General features: G+C 45.0%; 1 protein-coding gene across 1 annotated transcript in view; it reads right to left on the bottom strand.

Annotated features, from left to right (window-relative positions):
* Positions 1–8,465: 8,465 nt before the first annotated feature.
* Positions 8,466–26,625, bottom strand: part of LOC147417947 (transferases/nucleotidyltransferase) — a 72,410-nt gene continuing 54,250 nt past the window's right edge. The window contains exons 3-13 of the mRNA XM_086506448.1: positions 21,150–21,227; positions 20,984–21,064; positions 20,682–20,904; positions 10,480–10,538; positions 10,324–10,373; positions 10,138–10,225; positions 9,670–9,843; positions 9,483–9,578; positions 9,303–9,407; positions 9,037–9,153; positions 8,466–8,964 (exon numbers count right to left, since the gene is read on the bottom strand). Of these exons, the coding sequence (XP_086362574.1) occupies positions 8,902–8,964; positions 9,037–9,153; positions 9,303–9,407; positions 9,483–9,578; positions 9,670–9,843; positions 10,138–10,225; positions 10,324–10,373; positions 10,480–10,538; positions 20,682–20,904; positions 20,984–21,064; positions 21,150–21,227 (1,134 nt within the window). The 3' untranslated portion in view covers positions 8,466–8,901. The remainder of the gene's footprint in view (positions 8,965–9,036; positions 9,154–9,302; positions 9,408–9,482; positions 9,579–9,669; positions 9,844–10,137; positions 10,226–10,323; positions 10,374–10,479; positions 10,539–20,681; positions 20,905–20,983; positions 21,065–21,149; positions 21,228–26,625) is intronic.

Raw genomic sequence — 26,625 nt, 5'->3', positions numbered from 1 at the left:
TCAAAGGAGAGGCTAAACAATACAAAGAGTAGACTAAGCTCCAGAGTAACAATAGCTATAACAGTAGCAATGATAGCAATAATGAAAATAGCTCTCAAAATGAGTAATGGATCCTATTTATAGGCACAGGATTGGGCATCTGACTAAATATTCATTGTACAGTTATCGTGGTAACTGGGTTTGGTAATTACTAGTTTCTACTACTGATTTGATTCCCGACTACGATGTGTTTCCAAAGGTGAAGGGGAAAAGGGATTGCGGAATTAACTAGTCCATCTTTTCTCTTTCTCTTGACATGTCATCAAAAGCATGCATAAATAAGGGGCAAAACATGATTTTTTTCACACAAAAAATCACTTATTTTTTGCCTAAAACTTCTCCCAAACACACACACACACACACACATATATAATTATTTTTGGACTTTTTTTACTTACACTCACTAAAGTCCACTTTTTCAATATTCTTTTTTTCTCCAAAAACAAAAAATCTTGTTCTCTCCTCCTCCTCCATCTCCTCTGCCTCTCCCTCCATCCTCTCTCCTCCCCTCCTTCTCTCCTCTCCATCCCCCTTCCTATTCCTCCTCCTTCTCATCTCCCTCGTCTCCCCTCCCTCTCCCTCCCTCTTTCCCTGTTTTGCTTCCTTAGGATCAGCTACACATGGTGGTCAATGACATCACAAACTAGGTTCCTCCACTACGCAGTTTGCACACCATAAGCTTACATATTCGGTTGTCCACCGAGTTTTCACCGAAGGCCGTACATTGGGCGAGCAAAGATTATTGTGTAGGAGTTTGTATTCTCTGGATGAACTACATGAAGCTTCATTGGACTTCCCTATTCCTGAGCTAAGTGAAACAAATCGTTACCGTTTTGGCACCCAAACTAGCTCTGGAACACTGTGTAGTATTCCGTGATCTTTTCCCTCCCGCGGTCTTTAATCGGCTCAATAGTTACAAGATCCAACTCACATGGGTCAATAGGTGACAGAAAAGAACACAATTTACGTTTAGGCACCCAGATTTGATCATTTTCGTCATAGTAGCCTTGGGCTTTTACGTAATGTTTTCTTATATTTCTTGGGGCGAGTGGGGTGTCTCTTACAAAGCTTTTGTTTTGAACCAGATTGAACATCGAGAACGTGGTCGTTAATGAAGCTATAGGGACCCATTTGTATGTTCCCCTTGTCAAAACATGTTGATTCCTGGGTGCCACATTCTCTGTTTTAAGCATGAAAGTTGAACTTTTAGAGGTTTATGCTACATGTACAGATGCTTTAACCTCTGGAATCTGCAATGTTTTGTTCTGTGATTCGTCTGGAGGCTATATCTTAGGGACTGTTGCTTGAGGGGTTGGGTTGAGAGTTGGTTTATGTGTCGTGATACTCTTGATTGCCCAATCAATACTACATTTAGTTGCAGATATCCATGTGCGCTCTAGGTTTATGTTACCCTCCATAGTGCCAACAAGCATGACCAAAAAGCTTTGAACCATCGTCCCGTTGTCATAAATGACAAGAGTGTGTAGGATTCCAAAAATAGTGGTCTTCTTATTATTGAAGCCCTTGCCTTGGATGGTACTTGTGGATAAAGGTGGTTTTCCTAGCTGACACCACACTCCATAGGATAACAAATTATGTTGAGCTCATATGTCCAATAATGCATTATATAGTACTTACCCATATGAGTTGTTCAACTCAATTGGGTACCGTAGAGGCGGTTCAGAGTTTATAGAATCTTCATTTACTTCGACTTCGAATGAATGTGTAACATCCAAATTGGCTTCTCATTGGCATCTAATACGTTGTTGTCGCTCTCGAGCTTCAATCTTGGCTTGTATCTTTCTTAACTTAGCTGGTTCTTTTGCTTCTTTCTTTTGATGGATAGCACGTAATTCCTCTTGGCTTAGGGGATCATAGTATCTTTTGAATTTACTCCCAATGAAGAATCCCATGGTTTCAATTCCATCTAGAGTCTCCACACGAATGGTACCTTGCGGAGTAATTTCACAGACGCGATACGGTTCCTTACCAACGTATTTCAATTTCTTGGCCTTAGCTTCTGCTTCTTTTTGTTGTTTGTCTAATTCTCAGTTCTGTCGTCTCCTCGCTGTACGGCTCAACTTGGACTTCTCTACAATCTTTATTTGGGCAATGTCATGGGGTTGTGGACTGCACCACATGACACTTTGGAGGTATTCACCCCAATTGTCTACTAGCTTTCAATGAGCATCCAAAGCTCCCACATAACAAAGCCATTCTCCAGTGGATTTCTTTTCATTCATCCGAACACACACTTTTACTTGATATTGCCGCCCCTTACAGCTCCTTTTTTTCTTGCCTAGGATCCACTTTTGATTTACGTCTAGATTTGACTCACTAGATTGGTCCTCGCTGGTGTCCTCTTCACTCTTGGATGAGCTAACATAGGTTGATGAACTCGGTCTTGAATGTTTTGCCTATAGAATTGCTTTATCTCCCAATTCATGAGACTCAGAATAAGTTTCACTGTGGGATTCAATCTCTAAGTTTCATTGGTCAGAGTCTTCTATAGAGTCAACGATGGCACTGTCAAGTTGGTCTACAAATTTCTTACCCTTAGAGGATATATACATTGCACTTACCATGTTCACGTGTGCAACATGTGGTAACTCTTCCTCATTCCTTTGCTTCCCCAGGTGTCTATGGTTGCAACTAGGTGTATCCAATCAACATTATCTGACTCCATCATACACGATAACACGTCCATATAAGGAGAATCCTAGCCAATGTATGTATCCTTCTTACAAGTATTACAATATTGTAGTGGGACTGAGTGAACTATAGTGTCAGAGAGATGATCAATAATGTCTCTACTTCCTAGGGGGTATACTTTACCGGTCACCAAATCCACCAGAAACCTGGAATTGCAGATAGACATGGTTTTTAGAACAATCATGGATCATTTGTGCTTCCCTCATAAAAGGTCGTCCTAGATCATTTCATATGAGGGTGCTTAGAGAAATTTATCACAATGAAATTATGTCGTACTCTGTGCCATAGAACTTCTTGAGATCCCTAAGCATCCCAATAGGTTTTGCAATGGTATCATTGGCCATCTTTATCATAATGTTTGTAACGCTCGGGTGGGGTTTTCCCATGAATTCCCAACCATTTTTAGTAACGATGCTAACTCCCGCACCATCATCAAGGATTTCCTTTATAGTTAATCCTTTTGTAGTAATAGGTAGGGTTGCATTAGATTCATCACCTTCAAAATACTGCCCTGATTCATTCATGGGTACTTGACAACAGACTCGTGTCCCTCTAAGTCAGGCAATTGCACTTGATTCTACTGAACACTCATAATCAAATCAAGCCTATTCATTTGCGCAAATTACGATAATCCAACATGTATCTCCCTATTGAGGAATGCTCGAAGTGCAAAGAATAGCTCAGGATCTCCGTATAACTTTGCTATGATAGTCATTCGAACCTCTAAAGACATGAAATCCACTAGCTTGGCAACATTCAATGACATTTCGTGAGATGTACATCCTTGACTAGGAACAGGGGATGGAATCTCCCCTTCCTCAATGAGATCAGGCATTCCCTCACTGAACTTCTTTTCATACAAGAAAGGTGTATGTCCACTTTCTGATGTCTTGTCCTCGCTCTCTTCTCGGATGATGCTGGGTATGGCTAACGGTCTATGGTTCGTGTGGTGAGGATGTACTTGCATGGAAAACATTGTGTCAGAAATCTTCACATGTCTAGGTTTTGGTTCTAGCTCTCTTTGAGTCTCCTCCACCAAACCTCCTAGGTGTTGAACTCGCTCAATCTCCTCTATTGGGTTGGGGTAGGTCCCAATCTTCTTGTGGTTTTCCTCTTTTGGCCCTCGTGGCTTATCTTTGAGGTTTTCGATTGGATTTGGAAACACTTGTTGTGTTTACAAGGATTCTTTATGGCTCTCCTCAATTGGGTTTCAATTTGGCTATGTCTCATGGTGTTCTTTGTTGGCTTTTCTCTTTGTGGTAATGGTTTGGTTTCCATTGTTTCAATTGAATCTGAATCATCCTTGGTGTCGTTCATATACACGGGATCATCTCCTATCCCTATGTTTGCCTAGGAACTCGGTTTTGAACTTCCGGTATTTAGCGATCTCTTCCTTCGTGTTTTATTTTTCTTTGCTTAGGCAATCGATGCAGTATCTCTTTCTTCAAGAATATGGTCTGAATTTTGAAGCATTGTTCGTGTAATCACATTGATGGGTACGACTTCTGGTATTGTTGATGTCCCACTAGCAATTTCGACCAAATTCAAGGGTGTGATCTTAGGTGCATTTGGGTTATGGGGGCACTATGCAATCAAATGATCTATGCCACAACAATTACATGTGAGTACTGGCATTGCGGACATGCTCTCCTGACCGGTTTTTACTTGTGTGGCATCCTTTTGTAGATAAGGTTTTCGGATATGCCTACGTGGTCGTTGGCCGTACGTGCACGAAGTTGCATGTGGTTGTACCCGCGCACAAATCTACGTGTCGCACACAGAATTGAACGATCGCGCGCGTAAATCTAACAAAACCAGAAAAGAACCGAACTACAACACAAAACTCACAGAGTGCATAACAAAACTAAAACAGAGCTCACGGAACCGGTGAACAGAGCTTAAGAAAGCTTAACAGAACTGAACTTTCCTACCATTCTTAACAAATTTGTATCAAAAGCACACGCACCTTCCGCTACCTTTCCTGCGTGCACTGAGTGACTTCACAAGACAGCACAGAGTGCTTCTCGAGCTTGGTAGAGAGCGAGTCCCCAACGATGCAAAAAATGTACGCATCTGTCGTACTGTCGGAGCTATGAACTTGACGAGCACCATGTGCGAGCTACGGATGGCTGCAAGCACACAACCAAGCTAACCTAGCAAGCTCAAAGAGAGGAAGGGTGTTACTCACCACTCTACCCTCGTCGCCGTGAAAGATTCTTCGTTACGAAGGAGCCGTCGTCGCCGCGCTCAACCGCCTCACCATCACCAATACCGCCGTAATGCTCAATCTCTCTCTCTCTCTCTCTCTCTCTCTCTCTCTCTCTCTCTCAACCTCCAGGATGAGGACCAAGAGGGCTTACGATCATGACGGTCTAGTAGCGGAGCACTTTATACATGCTAGGGATATGCTGATGGAGGTTCTTGCAGTGTTGTTCAATCGTGCCATGTGTGAGGGATTACCTGAGACTTGGAGGTTGTCTACTATTGTGCCTATATTCAAGGCAGGTGATCCTACAGAGCCTGGAAATTACCGCACTATTATGGTTGGACACACACTGGCACGATTGTATGCATCCATTATTGAGCAGCAGTTGAGTAACTGGGCAGAGGGTGAGGGTGTACGGGCAAAGGGACAGGCAGGTTTCAGGAGGGGTTTCTCCACTCTTGACCATATTTTGACACTCAGAGCTATCATTGAGGAGGGCAGGTCACATGGGAGACGGATTTATTGTAGCTTTGTGGATTTCCGCAAAGCATTTGACATGGTACCGAGAGCTCGACTGATGCGCAGACTGCAGGAGATGGGGGTGCCCACAGTGTTGATTTGGGGGATTATGGCTTTATACAGATCAGTGATGGGACATGTACGCACCCCAGAGGGGATATCTAACTTAGTTCACTCCACTATCGGGGTGAAACAGGGTTGCCCATTGTCTCCTACTCTATTTGGTATGTATGTTGATGAGGTGTCTGATTACTTTGACAGAGAGGGTGATAGAGGTGCCCAGCTGGCAGGGACGTGGATCCCATTGTTGTTATATGCTGATGATATTGTCTTGATCTCTGACTCACCAGAGGGTATGCAGCGACAATTGGATGCATTACACAGTTTTACAGAGGATAGTGGATTGTCTGTAAACCTTGGTAAAACCAAGGTCATGGTGTTTAACACCACACCGCAGTGGATCAGGAGATCGGCACCGACCTTCACGTATGGTCAAGAGATTGTGGAGTATACAGATGCATACACTTACCTTGGGATAGTCTTCACTGGGCCGAGGTTTTCTTTGGGGAGAGCAGCAGAGACTAGACTGACCAGTGCTTATGCGGCCTTGGGAGGCTTGGAGAGGATGTGTTCGCAGGTTCAGTTCCAGGAACCTCGGACAAAGTTATGGCTCTTTGATACTTTAGTAGCCTCAGCTATGATGTATGGGGTACAGGAATGGGGACCTTCTGTAGGCCAGGATGGTTGGAGACGTATGGAGAGGCCCTTGGTATCTATGATCTCCCGATTGATTAGAGCCAAGGCCTCCGTACCTCACGCGATCATTCGAGCAGAGCTAGCTGCCCCCCCCATGGAGATTGAGGCGCTTACCATATCAGTGTCCTTTGTGCATAGCCTATGGGATACTACTAGAGACAGATATGCTAGACTGGCCCTTGAGTCTTCCAGACAGTTAGCTCTACAGGGGGACACTTCATGCTGGTATGCACAGATGACTTCATGGTTTCAGACGCATGGCTTCACCATGGACAGGTTGCCCCCTTTCCAGTATTCTCTTCAGGCACCCTCGCTGTCTCTTACACGGGTGGAGATCACTAGACTCATTCGTCAGGACCTGATCCAGCTCGACACCAGGAGGACATGGATAGAGCCGCCTCAGGAGTTGAGCACGAAGATGGCTTTCTATAGAGAGCATCTTCTCCACCTCACAGGAGATGGGTTTGTGATTCGACCCAGCTACATGGACACACATATGTCTCATGGTTTGCATTGTGCCATTGGTCAGATACGCACATCCTCACATCAGCTCGAGATTGAGACTGGTAGATTCAGAGGGATACCAGCAGACAGCAGGATATGCCGATTATGCCAGAGAGAGCCAGAGACAGAGTTGCACTACATATGTCATTGCACAGTGTTCTATGAGATACGGGGGCGTTTCCACTGCTTATTCAGATAGGGTTTTGGTCCTCTATCTAGGGTCATGAGTTATGAGGATCAGAGATGTCTTGGACTATATCTACTTGAGTTACACAGGTATAGAGACACTTTACTGGGGAGAGCTAGAGAGAGGCAGTCCCAGAGACGCATTACAGATTTCTTTTCACTAGATATGGGACAGCCAGAGGAGCAGCCACCACTGCAGAGCTCGTCCCACACTCATTCGACCACTACTGGCACTCTCATCGACCGAGCATTGGAGCTACAGAGATACAGACGACCGCGACTGAGGAGGAGCTACACAGCATCGACGGAGACTACAACAGAAGATTCGAGCCATACTCTCTTGACATCCAGAGTGCAGATGAGGATGGATCCTCACCATTTCTTCCATCTTTGTTTCACACACTGTTACATCCAGTTTACCGGGTACCTATTGTATCAGCTGCTACACCCACGTAGTTTTAGATTGTAGTAGTAGTAGTAGTATTTTGTTCCACTTCTAGTTCTTTTCTAGTTCTTTTGTACCCAGACATGGTATTAGATTCACTATTTTGTAACTGATTGGTCTCATAGGTCATTTTGGCCTTTTGAAGACGTTAATATAACATTTCATTTCATTTCATTTCTCTCTCTCTCTCTCTCTCTCTCTCTCTCTCTCACACACACACACACATACACAAGCATACAGACACACTCGTGAGCACACAATAGAAAAAGAGATAGAGGTAGGACAAGCGCACTCTTCTTTAGCATGCACCCTTCAGAATGAGGAATTTAGGTCACAATGACTCTTTTATATAGGTTTGGCCCATTCACACATGAAGTCCACACTGGCTGGCCAAAATAAAAATACTTTCGAATGAGATATGTGGTGCACCTCTCATCGACGATTACCCAAGCACCTATAAAACCAACAAACCCGGCCCATGACTCAAAAAAATGTAAGAAGACGTCCGTCATTGGTTAACAACAAGAAAGAAAACAACAAACACACACACACACATCACTATGCAATCAACCATAAGAACACATACCAAGATGACAAGAAAACAAATCGCACACAACAAACAAGCACACATTATCAACAAAAATCCCCAAAAAAGAGCAGACAAAAACACACAAGAAAACAACGAAATACAAAAAAACAATGGCATAAGGGCATGCACAAACTGACAAAAAGGGTGGAATGGGAGGACCCCTCCCCTTGCATTGAGCCTTTGTGCACCTATTGTTAGCATTGATTTGACAAAAAGGTGAAAAGTCACAATGGCCTACATAAGAGGATGAGAAAGACTGTCTATGACCCACTACTCAATACCCCTTAATGGAAATAGGGAAATTATTGTCAACTACCACACAATGGCATACAAAAGACAATGCATAGTTAATGCCTCTCTTCTAAGAAATAGGAGGGGGGGGGAAGTTTGCCATCATGAACTTGCCATGTGGCCCTACTTCACAAGCTTTATCCAACGGTCCTCAACTGCTCCCAGGATTTCAACATTCTATTACAGCCTTATTTGGCCAAAAACTATGCATGCACCACTCAAAGACCAGCTGAATGTTAGCAAATTTTAGTCACAACTCTCCAAGCACTTGCTGTCTCTCATGTACTTGCGGTAATCAATATACTTGATATTCTGACAACTGTTACAAGCAGTTTCAATAGCTGCAAAAGGTTAAGGCCACTTAGCAAGAACAACCGTGTCACAAGACCCGATTGCCCTAGTTATTTTCTATATTACTTATTCAATCCCCCCATTCAACTGATTTCCACAGACTAAATGCCTCAAAATACTGCTAAAGGGGTATCTATCACTGCCTTCCCACTTGATCATGACGACAAGACAACTCAAATGCACAGTGCCACCGATTGAGAAAAAGGACAGCAGAACCTTGCTTTAAGGAAGGGCAAGGCTTGCATGCAAAGCTACTTGTGTAAATTGGCTTCGCACTGTAGCTGTCTATTGGATCGAATTTCTCTAGCGTTTAGCAAGAGCCTCACCTTGATGTTCACCAGTTGTAACCGTGTATGCTGGACCAACCTACAGAAAAAAAAAATGTTTGTATAAAATAGTACATACATTTGCTTGATAACTCTGTCTATCTACACTTACTTGGCAATCCTTCAATACAACACGCTCCTGGAGGTGTGCATTGCTACAAATGACTGAGCCTTGAATTTGACAACCATCCTCCAGAGTGACATGATCCATCACCACTGAATTCATAATCTGAAGCGAAAGAAATCACAGCTTCAAGGAAAATTCAATATCTGAAGTTACATTCATTATGCCTGAGAGAAACGACCCTACGACGCATGCAATCTCATGAAGATCACTAATCACTCTACACTAAGAGAAGAGCATCGATGTCTCCATACCTTGACGCCCGATCCGATACGACAATGTCGGCCTACAACAGAGCGCTTGATGCTACATTTGTCACCCATTTCTGAACCTTCACCCAGCATGCAATGTGGTCCAACCTAGATTAAGGAGTGAAAAATCCTTTTGAGACTGGTTCACAAAGAGAGCAAATGGCAAAACAACAAGTGTATTACCGTTGACTTGTAGCCCAACTTGGCAGTAGGATGAATCACGTTATTGTTTTTAGAGACTTCATATCCAGTCATGTGTATGGCTCTTTCACCTGCAACCTGATTTATTGAAACAATGCAGGCAAAATAAGCAAGCTGAGAAATACTTGATAACATTTTCGGATAGCTAAAAGCAGATAAGAAGGCGTACATCTTGATTAATATCAGTAAATGACTGGACAGAATTGACACGAGCACAGTATCGGTCCTTGTTGACAATGTATGCACAACACTTGAGCTGGTTTGACAATGATCTATCCTTGCCTGTGTTCTTTTCACCAAAATCCTCTGCCTGTCCTTTGCTTGGTGAAGCTGGTCTAAACCTCTGCAATTAGTTAAATTTCCCTTCATCAACAAATATAAGCACAGCACCTGGCTGCAACAGAAGGGGACTATTAAACCCTTAGCTTTCACTCTTACGTACGGGAAGGCTACAATTTGAAGAGGATATTTACAGAATGATTAGAAAAAGGGTGTGTTGTATTCAAAAGACAGACATGAATTTTTTGGAAACAAGGGCATGAACACGTGTGATATGGAGGGTTCGTATCTCCCCAGAAATTTTCTGATCAAAATGCTAAGGCATACCGAGCATATAAGGAGATAGTCAGACACATACCAGCTGTGACCTTAGAAGGTAAGGCACCAACTCTTTCTTGATACTGTGAATATTAGGGCATTGAGTTAAGACTTCCTGCAAAATGGCTCTATATACATACACCAGTTAAATGAAACCTTACAGACCATAACTTAATACAATAAACCTGCTCAAATTGCTAAACTTAGATGAGATTCATTCACGGACCTTCTAAAAACATAGAGGTGCGCATCCACCAGATCAGTGTGTAGCTCCAGCTGCAAGAGAAAAGTTCATCTGCTCACAAAAGCCATGGGAAAACAAAACAAAAGCAAACAGGCAAACAGGCAAACCGACAGAACCTCAAGAAGCACTTCTCCTTACCCGGCCAAAAGTTCGAATAATGGACCTTTGGATCCGCAATTCTCTATCAATCTGAGAAGCTAATGACAAATAACAAATTAATGTTTGAGCACTATGGCCACAGAATGAGTCACCATGTTGAGAGAGCTTGCTCGGTATAATTAAACCACTATAATTCCACCAGTGAAGGAAATGTGCACATATCAAATTGCATACGGTGAATTTCTTAATACTCCATTTTTGCTGGATAGCTCTCGGAGGAAGCTTTCATGTCAAACTGTGTGTGCACACTCGCACGCTTCTCTTTATTTAAGACTTTATATGCTTCTCCTTCACCACCTCGCTCATATGTTGAGCAGGCATGTGATGTATTTCTGGAAGGAATCAACCCTTTCATTTCCCTTAAGCCTGGCTGAAGCTCAAACTTTTGAGAACTCATTTATTAAAACATAATTGAATTCGGTGCTTCATGGTTTGGATGAACGGAAATCACCGGGTAGGGATGGACTCACCATGAAGGTTTTTGCAAGCATTCTAGGTTGATCCCAAGGTTCCTCTATTTCGTATGACTAATTATTGTTGACAGCAGGGTTGACATGTATGGTCATGTACCATCAGTACATGTACGAAGACGTGCGATATTATTTCAAATACAAAAATTATACACACTGGGGATGTAACTTACGATAAAAACTAGAAGACATGTTATTTTAGCATAGAGTCTAGTCTACTCTTCAAAGAATAAACATGAGGGAAAAGAGCTTACTAGAATAAAGAACTAAAAAGGCTAGAGCCCAAACACATGGAAAAAGGCCAAAAATATGGCTCACAATGTTCCATTTTGGCCGATCAACAGAGGCCCCAACCTTGACCTAAAAACTGTCGAACAAGTCTTGAACAAAACGTACAAGTTCATGATACAAAACAGAATGTAAAATTGTCCCGTTCGTCAAATTGAACAACCTTGGCAACTTGACAGTCTTGAATGCTTCCTGCTTTTGAAAAGGTATGTTTTAATCATTCCCTAAGAAACAACTGAGACGTTTGATGTTTGATGATTGGAGACCTATTTCGCTTATGCCAGTTTTTAGAAATTGATGACCAATGTGTTCATCCATCGGCTCAAACATCACCTTCATTCGGGTTTGCATCTTGCACAACAAGGTTTTGTTCACACTCCGATAATATTTCAAATGTCTACATGGGGATTGAATATGCAAAATAGTCCCAACAAGATGTCTTGACCATGCAAGTTAACATTGCTAAGGCCTTCGATACAATCCATCGGGGCTTTAGTGCGGCTATTATGAAAAGCTGAGCTTTGGGTCTAAACTTCATGATGTAATCTATTGGCTTCATGAAGGTGGGATAGCACGATTCATTCTTGGTTCGATTCAGAGTCATGGAATTTGAGATGCTTGGTCCGTCAAGGTTGTCAGCTAGTGCATTGCTTAATGTCATTGCAGCACATCCTATGTTGTTTATAGAGAAACTCACCAGGCAATGGATTATATTTTGTTGCTGAGGCTTATGGTGATCATAGTTTCTCCATATGTCAACCATACATCAGATTCAGACAGGTATGCAAATAGCGGATCGGTACAGATCAGACCCCCCAATCGTAATGGAGGGCCGTTTTCTTAAATCGCTGGGGAAGCCCGAAAACCCCCAATCATAATTCAATCGGACTCGGATGCATTTGACGGTACGGTTCCCCAATCAAACGTGCCCAGAAAAAACTATGATGCTGATGGTTCATTATTTTTTCACAAAATTCAGTCCAAGATGTACAAAATTATGGATAAGTTGTCACTGTATGGTCTTGCTGCTAGTTTACATATCAATTTTGCGAAGTAGCGTCTTTTGCCCTTTCCCATTATGGCTGGCGTTCACATTTATGGCCTAGTCAAATTGTTCCTCATGGTCACTTAGTTCAGCATCTTGGTTACCCCATTGGTTGGGATGTCTTATGGAAGAAGGTTTCTTGGATTTTGACTCATCTTGAATGCAAGATCGATTATTGAAAGCTTTCCACACGGCCATTGCATATATGTCTGCAGTTCTTTAGTCTATAACCAATCTAATTGCAACCGTTTTCATTTGCTTAAAAGAAGAGTCTTAATATTCTTGATGTTTCATTACCGCATGCTTGCTCGAAACGCCCCCTTTGCCGCCTAAATTTCTTCAAACAACAAACATGGACTAAGATATTACCAGACCAATGCAGCACATGAGAATTCATGCTTTATGGTCTTTAGGCGTGGCGCTTGTTATATAGCCTAGTTGATTTTGGCTTTGGCTGTACAGCTGTGTTTCTTCAGCCTGTCAAAAGCCTCTTGTACCGGGGTTTTAGCCCACAAAGAGGAACCAGATCTGCACCTTCCCAACCTGTACCAGAGAGACTTCGTTGTAGAGAAACATGGAACGCTGAACAGGCCGGCTGAACGGAAAGGGGAATGGGGACCAGAATGGAACACCAAAATACTTAATACAATAATTTTCAGCTACAAATTGCAAATCTTTAGATGCATGACACCTTTAACCTCTGGAGGAGAAGAGGATCGTGGATTCTTTGAGAGCACAATGATGAAGCACTGGGAGATGGAAGAGATAGGGAGGGGGAGGCAAGTTGTCAATTAGGGGCTTTCTTATACAAAGAACCTTTCAAGTTGGAAAAGAAGGCTTCGAAAAAGTGGGCATTGGAGTCTCAAATGAAGCATTGGTTCTTCAACCAAATTGTGTTCATACTTTTTTAAAACAGTCCGGTCTGACAGAAATTCTGGAGACCACGCAGTCTAGGGTCATTCCAGGAACATTTCGGTGGTACCCAACTGCCAGACCATAACATTTGGGCTCACGCTCATCCTCCTCTACAGTTGCACACTGTATTTCTGTGTGGTGGTCTTTTTGGATTGCTGGTACTTTGTTATATCACAAGTGGTGATACTTGTTCAGAGGATTCAAGATACCAATGTTTAAAAGGCTGCTGGAAGTCACTCATCTCTCCTTCTGTTGGCAGGGCACACTTTACTCTCTTTAAAAAAGGATTTGCCCTTGGCCTTTTCTCAGTTTAGGCTTAATCATAACAGGTTTACAGTTTTCAGGTTGTGGCCTTGGACATGCTCATGGCCTACAGGCCAGTTGTACCACAGTTTTGTACTGCCGAGCATCTCCAGGAGTAATAGAAATCAGCATGGTTTTCACAGCGCGCGCGAGAGAGAGAGAGAGAGAGAGAGAGAGAGAGAGAGAGAGAGAGAGAGAGAGAGAGAGAGAGAGAGAGAGAGAGATGAAATGATAAAATGATATATTAACGTCTACAAAAGGCCAAAATGACCTAGAGACCAAACTGATTACAATGGTGAGTCTAGTACCAAGTCTGGGTACAAACAAAGAAAACTACAAACTAGAAACTGAGATAGGAGTGCTACCGACTCCTATGGGTGGCTGGTAAGCTGAGCAATGGTATAATGCCACAAAGGTACAAAATGGGGATAAGTGTCACCATGATACAATATAGCAGCAGCATGAGGTCTATCCTGATCGACACTTTGGGTGTCATGCTAGAATCCTGTGGATCCTCTGCCGCAATCTCCGTTGGTGCTACGTGGCTCCCCTCCTCAGTCGTGGTCGTCTCGATCTCCCCAACTCTATAGCTCGGTCAATGAGAGTACCACTGGTGTGTGTATGGGTGGGAACTGAGCCCTGTGGTGGTGGTGGCCCCTCTGCCTCTGTGGTACTCGGACTGAAGAAATCTGAGATGCATCTCTGAGACTGTCTCTGTCTATGCCCTCTCAATAGAGAGTCTCTATGCCTCTGTATCTCAAGTAGAAATAATCCGAGACATCTCTGATCCAGATATCTCATGACTCTATCTAACAAGTCAAAACCATCTCTGAATAAACAGTGAAAGCGTCCCCGTATCTCATAGTAGACTGTGCAGTGACATATGTAGTGAAACTCTGTCTCTCGCTCTGCATGGCATAACTGACATATCCTACTATCTGCTGGTATGCCTCTGAATCTACCTGTCTCAATCCCAAGCTGGTGTGGAGATGTGCGTATCTGGCCTATGGCACATCGTAACCCATGAGATAGATGTGTGTCCATGTAGCTGGGCTGTGTGACAAATCCGTATGTTGTGAGTTGGAGAAGATGCTCTCTATAGAAAGCCCTCTTCGTACCCAACTCCCGTGATGGGTCTATCCATGTCCTCCTAGTATCAAGCTGGATAAGATCATGCCGAATGAGTCTAGTAATCTCCATCCGTGTAAGAGCCAAAGATGGTGCATCAAGAGAATACTGGAAAGGGGGCAGCCTGTCCATGCTGAAACCATGCCTCTGAAACCATGAGCTCATCTGTGCATACCAACATGATGTATCTCCCTGTAATGCCAGCTGTCTGGATGACTCAAGAGCAAGCCTAGCATATTTGTCCCTGGTGGTGTCCCCGAAGCTGTGTACAAATGATACTGATCTGGTAAGTGCCTCAATCTCCATAGGTGGGGCAGCCAGCTCCGCTCGTATGATGTCATATGGAACTAAGGCCTTGGCTCTAATCAGCCTAGAAATCATAGATACCAAGGATATTACTCCATCCAGCATTGTCAACAGATGGTCCCCAAACCTGAACCCCTTAGTGCATAACTGAAGCGACCAAAGTGTTGAAGAGCCATAGCTTTGTTCGAGGTTCTTGGAACTGAACCTACGAACAAATCCTCTCTAAACCGCCTAGGGCTGCATAGGCACGAGTCAATCTAGCGTCTACTGCCACTTTCAGTGTGAACCTCGGTCCACTAAAGACCACCCCAAGATATGTGGCATCAGTGTACTCCATACTGTCCTGACCGTATGTGAATGTAGGTGCTGATCTCCTGACCCATTGTGGCGTGGTATTAAATACCATGACCTTGGTTTTACCAAGGTTGACAGACAATCCACTATCTCCTGCAAAACTATGCAGTGCGTCCAAATGTCTCTGCATACCCTCTGGTGAGTTTGATATCAACACGATATCGTCAGCATACAATAAAAGAGGGATCCATGTCCCTGCAAGCTGAGCACCTCTATCTCCTCCACTGTCAATATAATCAGAGACCTCATCAACATACATACCAAATAAAGTAGAGGACAATGGGCATCCTTGTTTCACTCCGATAGTGGAGTGAACTATGTCAGATATCCCCTCTGGGGTGCGTACATGGCCCATCACTGAACTATACCATGCCATAATCCCCCATATCAGCTCTATGGGTACCCCCAATTCCATAAGTCGGCGCATCAATCTGGCCCTCGGTACTATGTCAAAAGCTTTGCGGAAGTCCACAAAGCTGCAATATATCCGTCTACCATGTGCCCGACCCTCCTCAATGATAGCTCTGAGTGTAAAGACATGATCCAGTGTGGAGAAACCCCTCCTGAAACCAGCCTGTCCAGATGCCCGTATGCCCATAGTCTCTGCCCAACTGCTCAGCCTATGCTCAAAGATGGATGCATAAAACGGTGCCAATGTGTGTTTTACCATGATAGTACGGTAATTCCCCTCCATTGTGGGTCTCCTGTCTTGAAGATAGGTACAATAGTAGACAATCTCCAAGACTCAGGAAAGCCCTCAAACATGTCACGGTTGAACAACAGTGCAAGCATCTCTGCCAACAAGTCCCCAGCATGTATAATGTGCCCTGCTACCAAACCCTCATGATCTTGTGCCCGTCTGGTCTTCATCCTGTCAATGGCCTCCTTTACCATCTCAGTGGTAAAGAAGGTGCTCGTAGTCAGACATGGCTGTGGTGGATCCGGTAGTGGTGGCTGTCCAGGTACAGTGTATAATGATGCAGCATACTGCCCCCATATCTCCATAGAAGTAATCATTGGTGGGGGAGACTGCTCATGGAATAGACGCCAAGCCTCTCCTGAATCTCTACTAAGGAAGAGCTGATATAAATCCTGCTCCATCTGGACCAAGAACGCTCGCTTCTTCCGTCGTACTAGTCGTCGTGTAGCAATACGACTGTCTATAGGTGATCACTCCCACTGCAAGCTCCCCCTGAATCTTAGCTCTCCTCTGTCGACACTCCTCATCATACCAGCTGTTCTGAGGCATGTGCCCAGAACGACGTCTCTGACCAAGTTGAGTGTGGGTATGCCTCTGTCCTCGCTGCCCCATGTTATGTCACTGTCAGCATAGATGTGATCTCCTCCACTGTGTATACTGGCTCTGATGTGCATAAAAGTCTACGTATCTTCTGTGCATAGACTGAGTCAGTCTCTGGTGTAAAAGTATAGTGTGGATGTCTACCACCCAGTGAGGCCTGAGATGTATTGCACTCAAAGGAGACTGATAATGTCAAAAGTGCATGATCTACTGCTATCCCAACAGGCCTGGGCCCCACTGTAAAATCCTGAATGTGAGAGATAAAGCTCGGATGTGTCAGAACATAGTCTACAGTACTGGCCCCATGCCTATGTGGAAAACAAGTAAAACCTGTAGATGATGGGAAGGTCGGTAAGCCATTCAGTATGGCTAAACTGTGAGTAGTTTTCATCTCCCATAGGTCTCGCACCGTCATGTAGAGCAGCGCTCTGTAATCACTACTCGCCCATCTCTGTAAAAGGCTAACTTTCCCTTCTCCCTTGCTGCTATAATCTCCGGCATGACCTCTCTCATATGTGCAAGTTGTGAGAGGGTAAGGTCATCTCCTAAAAAGATACCTGTTTTCTTGAGGGTTGGCCTCTTCTTTGAAAAGTCTTTCTTTTCTTCCATGGAGGGAAAGCGCAAAATGAGAGCCCGTTCTTTTGAACTCTCCCCATTACCTTCATTCTTCTTGCCCACTCTCCAAGCTTGTGTGTGCAAGGGCTTCTCCACCCCCATCATTGACATGAGGCTCTTCACCTCTTGGTCCACCTTATTTGAATCTTTTAGGCCGGTCACTTTCACGTGTAGAGCACGTACCCTTCTTCGTTGTTCCTCTTCAAGTGTCTTGTTGATGATGTCGGTGTCGGGTGTAGCCGGAATTTCCTTGCCCTTCCCCTTCTTGACAACTTCAATCCACTTTTCAACCTCTTCCACCTCGTTTTGCATTTTGGAGAGAACCTCCACCCATGAGGTCTTCTTTTCTCCTTCCTCCTTTATCTCTTTGACTTGCGCTCGTATAATATTGAGCTCATCTATCATTGATGGCTGAATTTCTCCATCTTCAAGGCATCCTCTCTCTTTAGTTTCGGCAAGTTCCTTCCGAAGGTCTGAGATGTTACCTTTTAGAGCTTGAATTTCAGCCCGGAACTCTTTGCGCTCTAGTTCCCTCGCCTTTTCCTCCCTCTTTTTCCATTCAAGAAGTGAGCTCTTCTCTTTCTTCCACTCTTCCATGTGAACTTTGCATTCTTTCAACTCTCTTTCAATGGCTGTCATCCTCTTGCTTGTGACCATGAAGTGCGCCACCATCTTTTCTTGCTTGTTTGATTCGCTTCCTTTTCCTGGTTGTACAAAAGACCAGGTCTTTGAGACGGACGTCCAAATGAAGTTCTGAAGGAGGACTACGCAGGTGCAGATTACTGAGCAGGTGGGAATCTACTACCAGTCAAATGCCCAGGGCTCAGGAGCATGCAGAGGCTGCAATGCACAGGGTGCTCGGGAGCTGCAGGCGCACAGAGGCTGTATATGCACAGGGCTGAAGGTTGCGCAAAGGATGGAACTGTCACGTTGTACACACGCAAGCGTTTGCATCCTCACGTGCGCAGAGACTGCAGACGCACGGGGAGGGGGGGGGGGGGGGGGGGGGGGGGGGGAGAGCTTGGACATGCTCATGGCCTACGTGCTAGTTGTACCACAATTTTGTACTGCCGACATCTCGAGGAGTAATAGAAATCAGCACGGTTTTCAGAGAGAGAGAGAGAGAGAGAAATGAAATGAAATGAAATGTTATATTAACGTCTTCAAAAAGGCCAAAGTGACCTATGAGATCAGAAAGTTACAATGTGGTGGATCTGATACAAGGTCACAGTAACAAAAATGATAAAATAAAATACTATGGAATCCTAGACTGCTAGGTGTGAGCTAAGCAACTAGGTGGGATGGCTAAATCACAAAAGATCCAGCATCGGTCGCTGGAGGATCTCATCAATCTCCTCCATGGTCAATAGCCTGACCGGGCGTCATGCATGTCGGGCCAAAGTGATCCGAATCCTCTAATGCAACCTCCGTCGATGCTGTGTAGTCCTCTGCAATCGTGGGCGTTTGGATCTCCCTAGCTCGGTCGCTCGATCGATCAGTGTGCCTCTGGTGTGAGGCGACGAGCTCTCCTGTGGTAGTAGCTCCTCCGGGTGTCCACTGTCTGCTCTAAAGAAGTCTGTGATCCGTCTCTGAGACTGGCTAGCCTCTCTCCTCATCAGGCTCTCTCTATATCTGCGCAGCTCGAGCAAAAACAGACCCAAGCATCTCTGATCCTCATATCGCATGACTCTGGAGAGTGGGCCGAAGCCCTCTCTGAACAAGCAGTGGAAGCGGCCACATATCTCGTAGTAGACGGGCCAGTGGCAAGTGTAGTGCAACTCTGTCTCAGGGTCTATGTCACACAGGGGGCATGTCCTGGCCTCTCCCGGTACTCCACTGTATCTCCCAGTCTCGATCCGCAGCAGGTGTGAAGATGTGCGTATCTGGCCAGCAGCACATCGTATCCCATGAGACAAGTGGGTGTCCATGTATCTGGGCCTCATCACAAAACCGTCCTCCGTAAGCTGGAGAAGATGCTCTCTGTAGAAAGCCATCTTCGTGCCCAACTCCTCTGCTGGCTTGTATCCATGTCCTCCTGGTGTCTAGCTGAGTCAGGTCCTAGCGGATGAGCCTGGTGATCTCGAACTGTGTCAAAGTCAGAGAGGATGCATCCAATGAGTACTGGAAGGGGGGCAATCTCTCTATGCTGAACCCATGCACCTAAAACCATGATGTCATCTCCCCATACCAGCATGTTGTATCTCCCTGCATGGCTAACTGTCAAGAGGACTCAAGTGCAAGGCGGGCATATCTGTCTCTGGGAAGTTCCCACATGTGGTGTATGAAGGAGACAGATCTGGTGAGCGCCTCTACCACTAGTGGGGTGGCAGCTAGCTCTGCCCGGATAATGGTACGTGGTACTGAAGCCTTGGCTCTAATGAGCCGCAAGATCATAGAGACCAGAGGTTTCTCCATGTCCCCCCATCCATCAGTGCGACTTGTCCTCCGGTGATGGTCCAATGAAGGTCCCCAAATCTCAGCTCCATAGGGCAATGCAAAAGCCACCAAAGTGTCAAAGAGCCAGAGCTTCGTCCGAGGCTCCTGAAATTGAACATGTGAACACATCCTCTCCAATCTACCCAATGCTACGTGGGCTCTGGTCAGTCTAGTCTCTACTGCTCTCCTCGATGAAAATGCTGCTCCACTGAAAACCACTCCAAGGTAAGTGTAAACATCTGTATACTCCATCTCTTGGCCGTATGTGAATGCAAGCGCTGACCTTCTGATCCATTGTGGGGTGGTATTAAATACCATGACCTTGATTTTACCAAGGTTGACAGACAAACCACTTTCATGGGCGAACCTATGCAAAGCATCCAAGTGACATTGCATCCCCTCCGGGGAGTCGGAGATCAACACAATATCATCAGCATATAACAACAGTGGAATCCATGACCCTGCCAGCTGTGCACCTCTATCACCATCTCTCTCAATATAGTCAAAAACCTCATCCACATACATACCAAATAGAGTAGGAGAGAGCGGGCAACCCTGCTTCACTCCAATAGTGGAGTGAACCGCTGTAGATAGGCCCTCTGAGGTGCGTACATGCCCCACTTCTGACCTGTATAATGCCATGACCCCCAAATAAGCTCTGTAGGTACTCCCAGCTCGTGTAATCTGCGCATCAATCTAGCTCTAGGTATTGCGTCAAATGCTTTGCGGAAGTCCACAAAGCTACAATAGATCCGTCTCCCATGTGATATGCGCTCCTCAATGATGGCTCTAAGTGTCAAGATATGGTAGAGAGAGAGAGAGAGAGAGAGAGAGAGAGAGTTCTTCCCATACAAGGGCTGCACATGCTAATATAGATTGCTCGTTCCTTGGCATGAAGATTCTATGCAGAGATAGTAATTAAATTAGTGCTCACAAGTCACTTCCATGAAATTTGTCTCAGAACTTGCTAACAAGTGCTACCTGAAAATAACACAATGACAAAATACTTTTGAGAGCATACCTGATGCCATAAATGTGAGAAACTGATGGGAAGGGTCCAGACCAATGACATCATTCGAACTTTGCTGCTTAGCTTTCTCTTTTCCTGTTGAACCTGAACTTCCATCCAGAGCACCAGCCACTTGATGGGCAAACAAAAGGGCTGTGAAGGATGCTCGTTTTCTGCAGTGTGTAGCTGCAACAGCACCAAGTGGGACATCACAAACCAGATCACCACTTATAACCTGCAAGCGTCATGAGATTAAGTTACTGGTGTAGGATCTCAACTATCATTGTTTTGTCTCAACATCACACCAACCATACAAGAAGGTGCTCTGCAGTAAGCCACTTGTCAATGGCTCTCAAAGCATCTGCCGTACCCGCATCTTCTGCTATGGCTACAACCTGGTAGAAAGGAAGAACTTCCATGAAAACCCAAAATTTTCTGAAGCTCTGATAACAATGCCACTTTTCCTTTCTCAGTGCATACCTCCACTCGTAGACGATCATCATAGGCACCCGCAATCCAACTACGGACCTGCATTGCAGCATCTGCACCAGCCACTACCTGCATCAAAGTCCTTGATGCATGACAATGCCAATCACTTTATGATTTCTTCAGCAGACGCAATGTAGGACAAAGAAGTCCCTTTGTCAGCTTGTGTCATTTATGAGTGGTATAAGCTGAAACACAACTCCCCTACGTGAACCTGTGTTTCATCTCAACTCTCACATGAATTGTAAGTGTGATGTATCCTGTTAGCCACATAGCAGCTTTTGGCCTTCAACAGCACCAAGGCACTTACTAGGATGAATTTTGGGAGCTAATGGAAAAAAATTCATGTCAATGGTGAACAAGAGCACAAAGTTCTTGAGCCTAGGTCTAGCAAAGATCAAATAGTCTATAATCATTTGGCATTTACCTATGTTCACAATCATGTACAAACACTACATGATGGAACAAAATAGCTTCATAAAGTGAAAACATCAAAACTCTCGTACTATGATAAGGGTGAAAGATAACCAGAACGCAACGATTACAAAAGCTTCGATAATATCACAATGAATGTCAATAAGCAACAAAAACATTGATCCATAACATAAAAATTGGATTTTACAGTGTGGTCACCAGACACACATTAAACTCATCAAGAAGAAGCTTTGAAATACTTAGTTAAGTAATATAGAGAAACAAAATTTGATAAGATCTCCCTCGATTGAGCTTTTCCTTTGAGAAACTAAACCCCCCCAAAAATGTGATAAACCATGAACAGAACTTCGATGATTCAATACTTGTAGGTATCTCAGACTTAGAGGGAGTTAGGGGACAGAACCGGCTATATAGGGCACATTTGCTCACTTTAGGGGACACCCATCATCTATTTATATAATATCAATGACACAATGGCCCAAGTTGGGAGGAGGCAGAGGCATAGGGGACAATAGTAACGTGGATAACATCTTGGGGTTTCTTGTGGCCACGCTCATACGCTAAAACTCTCACTCTCTCTCTCTCTCTCTCTCTCTCTCTCTCTCTCTCTCTCTCTCTCTCTCTCTCTCTCTCAGACGTCCACAACCTCGAGGGGTCTCCCACTACCGACGAAGGCTGCAACAGAAGATACAGATCACTCTAGCTCGACATGCAAGACGCCCAACCAGAGTACCGACCATGGAGGAGGTTGATGAGATCCGACAACCACCGATGAGAGATTTCATCTGAACCCACCCCCCCCCCCAAAAAGGGTTTTAGTGTCTTAGTGTTAGTTCTTTGTAACTTTGTAATTTCCATCCTCAGACATGGTATTAAATTCACCAATTGTAACTTTTTGGTCTCATAGGTCATTTTGGCCTCCTGAAGCCAGATGATATAGAGAGAAATAGATAGATAGAGAGAGAGAGAGAGGGAGAGAGAGAGAAAGAGAGAAGATCCGTTATGGGTCATGATCCATTATGTACTTGCTGTCCTTTGCGACTACTTGAGTCACCTGCACACTGTCTTTGGTCATGCTCAGCTTCCCATGTAGTGTGGCTTGCAGTTTGCTTTCTACTTAGCAGTGCAGGTGTTCAGCATGGATTTCTTACTTGGGGATCTGTCTCATGGTTGATGTCGATGCCCGGCCCCCATCTTTTCTACGAGGGCTCAAACACAGATCCAGCCTTTATGCTCACCTCGGCTGGCTATCGGCGAGGGACTTTGGCTATGCTACCATAGGATTGCTTGGCAGGGGGGTTCTCAGACACGTGATGAAGTTTTTTCAGTCATCACTAGTATTACACTATGGAATGTTTGGAGAGCTCGTTGTCTCCACATTCTAAGTGCGGCTCCACAGCTCCTTCAGGATACCCTCACTGCCACTTGGCTGGACATCATTCACACCCTGATTTGGCAGTGGGATTCTTCCTCAGGTACATCTCGAGCAGCCGAGGCTCGCCGATTTGCCTTCTTTCGACGTTGGGCACAATCCCCACTCTTCTTCACACTTACAGGTGGCCACATTACGTGGCATTATGCCCCTCCTCGGTGGTTTCTCCTCCACTCGTCACACCGACCACCATGAGATTGTTCTAGTCGAGTTGTCACTATAGTGGCTCTCCTCCTTACATTCAACTTGTACACCCCACGTGATAGGCTATTTTGGCATCCGCTGGGGATTATATTGTACTCAGTAATATACAACCCTGACTTTTTCCAAAAAGAGAGAGAGAGAGAGAGAGAGAGAGAGAGAGAGAGAGAGAGAGAGAGATCGACACAGTACTGGGAACCATCAAGTCTTATTCTAGAACGAACGTGGTAATACGTTCGGTTCAAGTGCTTGTATAGACTTCTCCTCGGTAATAAAGATACTATTACGGGGGGGAACCATCTCTCTCTCTCTCTCTCTCTCTCTCTCTCTCTCTCTCTCTCTCTCTCTCTCTCGCCAACGACCGATGTTGGATCTCTTGTGATCTAGCTATCCCAGCTAGCTGTTGTTCACACCTAGTAGTTTAGGATTCCATAGTATTTTATTGTCACATTTGTCATTTCATTTTTGTCATTGTTGTCATCTTGTTCCTCTGACTCTAACTTTGTATCAGATCCACCAAATTGTAACTTTCTGGTCTCATAGGTCACTTTGGCCTTTTGAAGACGTTAATATAACATTTCATCTCTCTCTCTCTCTCTCTCTCTCTCTCTCTCTCTCTCTCTCTCTCTCTCTCTCTCTCTCTCTCTCTCTCTCAGACTTGCACTACAGATGCCACTGCCCAGTTTACTATGAGATACAAGGCTGCTTTCACTACCTGTTCAGAGAGGGCTTTGGACCACTCTCTAGAGTCATGGGGCATGAGGACCAAAGATGTTTGGGACTGTTTTTGCTCGAGTTGCGCAAACACAAAGAGAGCTTGATGAAAGGAGAGGCTAGTCAGTCTCAGAGACGAGTCAAAGACTTCTTTAGAGTGGACATTGGGCAATCGGAGGAGCAGCTACCACAGCAAAGCTTACATTCTCCTCACACCAGAGGCACGTTGATCGATCGAGCGACTAAGCTAGGGAGATCCAAATGCCCACGACAGCGGAGGACTACACAGCATCGATGGAGGCTGCATCAGAGGATTCGGATCATTTTGGCCGACATGCACAACGCCCAGTCAGACTACAGACCATGGAGGAGATTGATGAGATCCGCTAGCGATCGACGATGGATCTCCTATGATTTAGCTCTTTTGAGGATTGTACACCCTGCTCATCTTGTATCAGCTCTTACCCATTATAATTCCCACACACACACCCACATTGTGTAGTATTAGCCCTCCGTCACTACTCTCAACCCCCTACTCATATCCTACTGTCACAAAGTGATGACGTGGCATGACCACCCGGGTAGTACGGATGCTGACTGGCATGCTATACCGATTTCCGGATGCTGCATTGGCATGCTGATGTGTCATGGCAGACTGTACGGACGGTCCCAGATTTTACGTTGACAGACTATACGGAATTTCCATAAATCGCGTTGATTGCTTTTGGCAGTTTTTGGGATCAATTTCTTTTGGGATTCATTGCTTTAGGAACCAATGGCTTTTGAGTTTAACTGCTTTTGGGGCTCTGTTTTTGGCATCCCTTGTAAGAATAAATAGACCCTTAGGGGCCTCACTTCTCAGAGTATCTGAACGCAGAGTCTAAGAGCAGAGGACCCCTACGGGAATTGTACTTTGCTCAAGATTTAATATAATAAAGAAATACCGTAAGGGGGGCCAAGTTTTGGGGCCAATACCTCTGGGCACGGAACTACACCGGGGTGTGTCGTCTCGAATTGAACTGTGATTTAAAGTTGTGAAGTATTTTCAGTAAATCTCTCTCCTGTGTCACGACAAGTTCTAGACTTGGGGTGCCCAAGTCTGTTATAGTGGTATCAAAGCATCAGGTTCGTGCTTTTCTCAAAGCATATCGGTCCTATCAAAGAGCAGACAAGGCACTTGGGTACTTTGGAATTTGATATTAAAGGATCCCAACCCCGACCTTATCAGCTACTCCCACCCTTACTTCATTGCGCATTGGGCGCGCTCCCGTCTTCATCGCTCGGTCTTACAGGGCATAAGCCATAAAGAATCCCAGATGACACATGGGTTCAAACGACGAATCCCGCAAGAATCAAACCAACCCTCCTGATACTTCTGAAACAAGAGGCGGTACTGAAAACTCGAATGGAATAGCAAATGATGAATACGTGCCACCTCGGCCTACGCAGCTTCAGCTAATAGAGATGCAACGTCAACGGCAAGTTGATGAGTGTGTGGCACCAGCGTGTGACTACTGTCTATCCTTTTTGTTGATTTCTTTCTTATTATCTATTTACTTTCACTTTTTGGAAACACCCCTCGGGAAGTCTAACTGCCCTGCATTGCATAGCTAGTGTGGAACTGTCCAGAGGGAGTCCAGGCCTGAGGGCAAGAGAGCACTAAGGTTAGACAAGGACTATGGTTAGCCAAGTGGGGTCATTGACTAGCCAAAGTGGAATCCTTTGCTACAGAGGCTACATTTCAGTTCTGGATGTGGCCGCAGTGTACAAAGAGGGTCGGATGACCTAGAAAGATACAATGGCAGCATCTCCTAAAATTTAGGGAACTGCTATTTTGGGACCTAAAAATGTGTTGACGTCATTACCTCCGGAATGACAAAGGGAACATTTTCTTACACTGCCGTGAAGACAATTGAGCAACCGGTTGGGAGATTTTTAGGCGGCAACCCCGAAACGGGAAAATGCTTATAAATGTGCCAAGCGGCACCTTCTGGTGCACTTGCCTCATGCAACAAGAAGTGGCGCTGAATTTAGGAGGGGGAGAGCCTCATTTTCAGTTTTTGTCACAGGTTAAGAGCTATGGAGTGCTTGCTTTCCCTCTTATGCACAGTGCGGTGCCAGGAGTGATGCCCTGCACGCTACGCACTGCCCTCTCTCTCCCCTTTGGCAGTATGTTATGCCCCTCTAGTGGGCTTTTCATTTGACCAATGTACAGTTGTGTGGGTTCATGCGCGATTGCCGAGGCAAGAGCCTCTTGCACAGGTACTGGATTAGCTAGCAGCTAATCCCCCCCGCAGGTACAGGTGAATTCGGACAGGTTTCACGCCAGAAATCTCGTCCGATTCAAAGGGCAAGTAGCCCTACAAGTGCGGGAGCTCGAGGACTTGCTAAGGATGCGACCGGCATGCGAAACGGAGCCCGAAACAGTGAATTACAGCCTGCTGTGTATTTTTGCAGGTTTAGGGTTTTGGCCCTAAACAGACCCTAATACCCCCAAGAAGTTCGGGGACGTAAGGGGACCGCTGTTCAGGTGATCTGGCGCATTTTCAGGGCTGAAAACAGAGAATTCAGCGTGCTGCAGATTCTCGCCAGGTTTTGCAAAGTGCCCGTATGCGTCGGGAAAGTCATTTAATGCGTGGGAATACTGACCGTGAAGGGTTCTAGTACAGTTATGCTGCCGAAATCGGG

The sequence above is a fragment of the Adiantum capillus-veneris genome, chromosome 30 (genome assembly GCF_014529385.1).
Source record: "Adiantum capillus-veneris isolate H3 chromosome 30, ASM1452938v2, whole genome shotgun sequence".
In the NCBI taxonomy this organism is placed as follows: domain Eukaryota; kingdom Viridiplantae; phylum Streptophyta; class Polypodiopsida; order Polypodiales; family Pteridaceae; genus Adiantum; species Adiantum capillus-veneris.
Note: the sequence above shows the minus strand (reverse complement) of the source record. Positions and strands in the feature narration are given on the sequence as shown.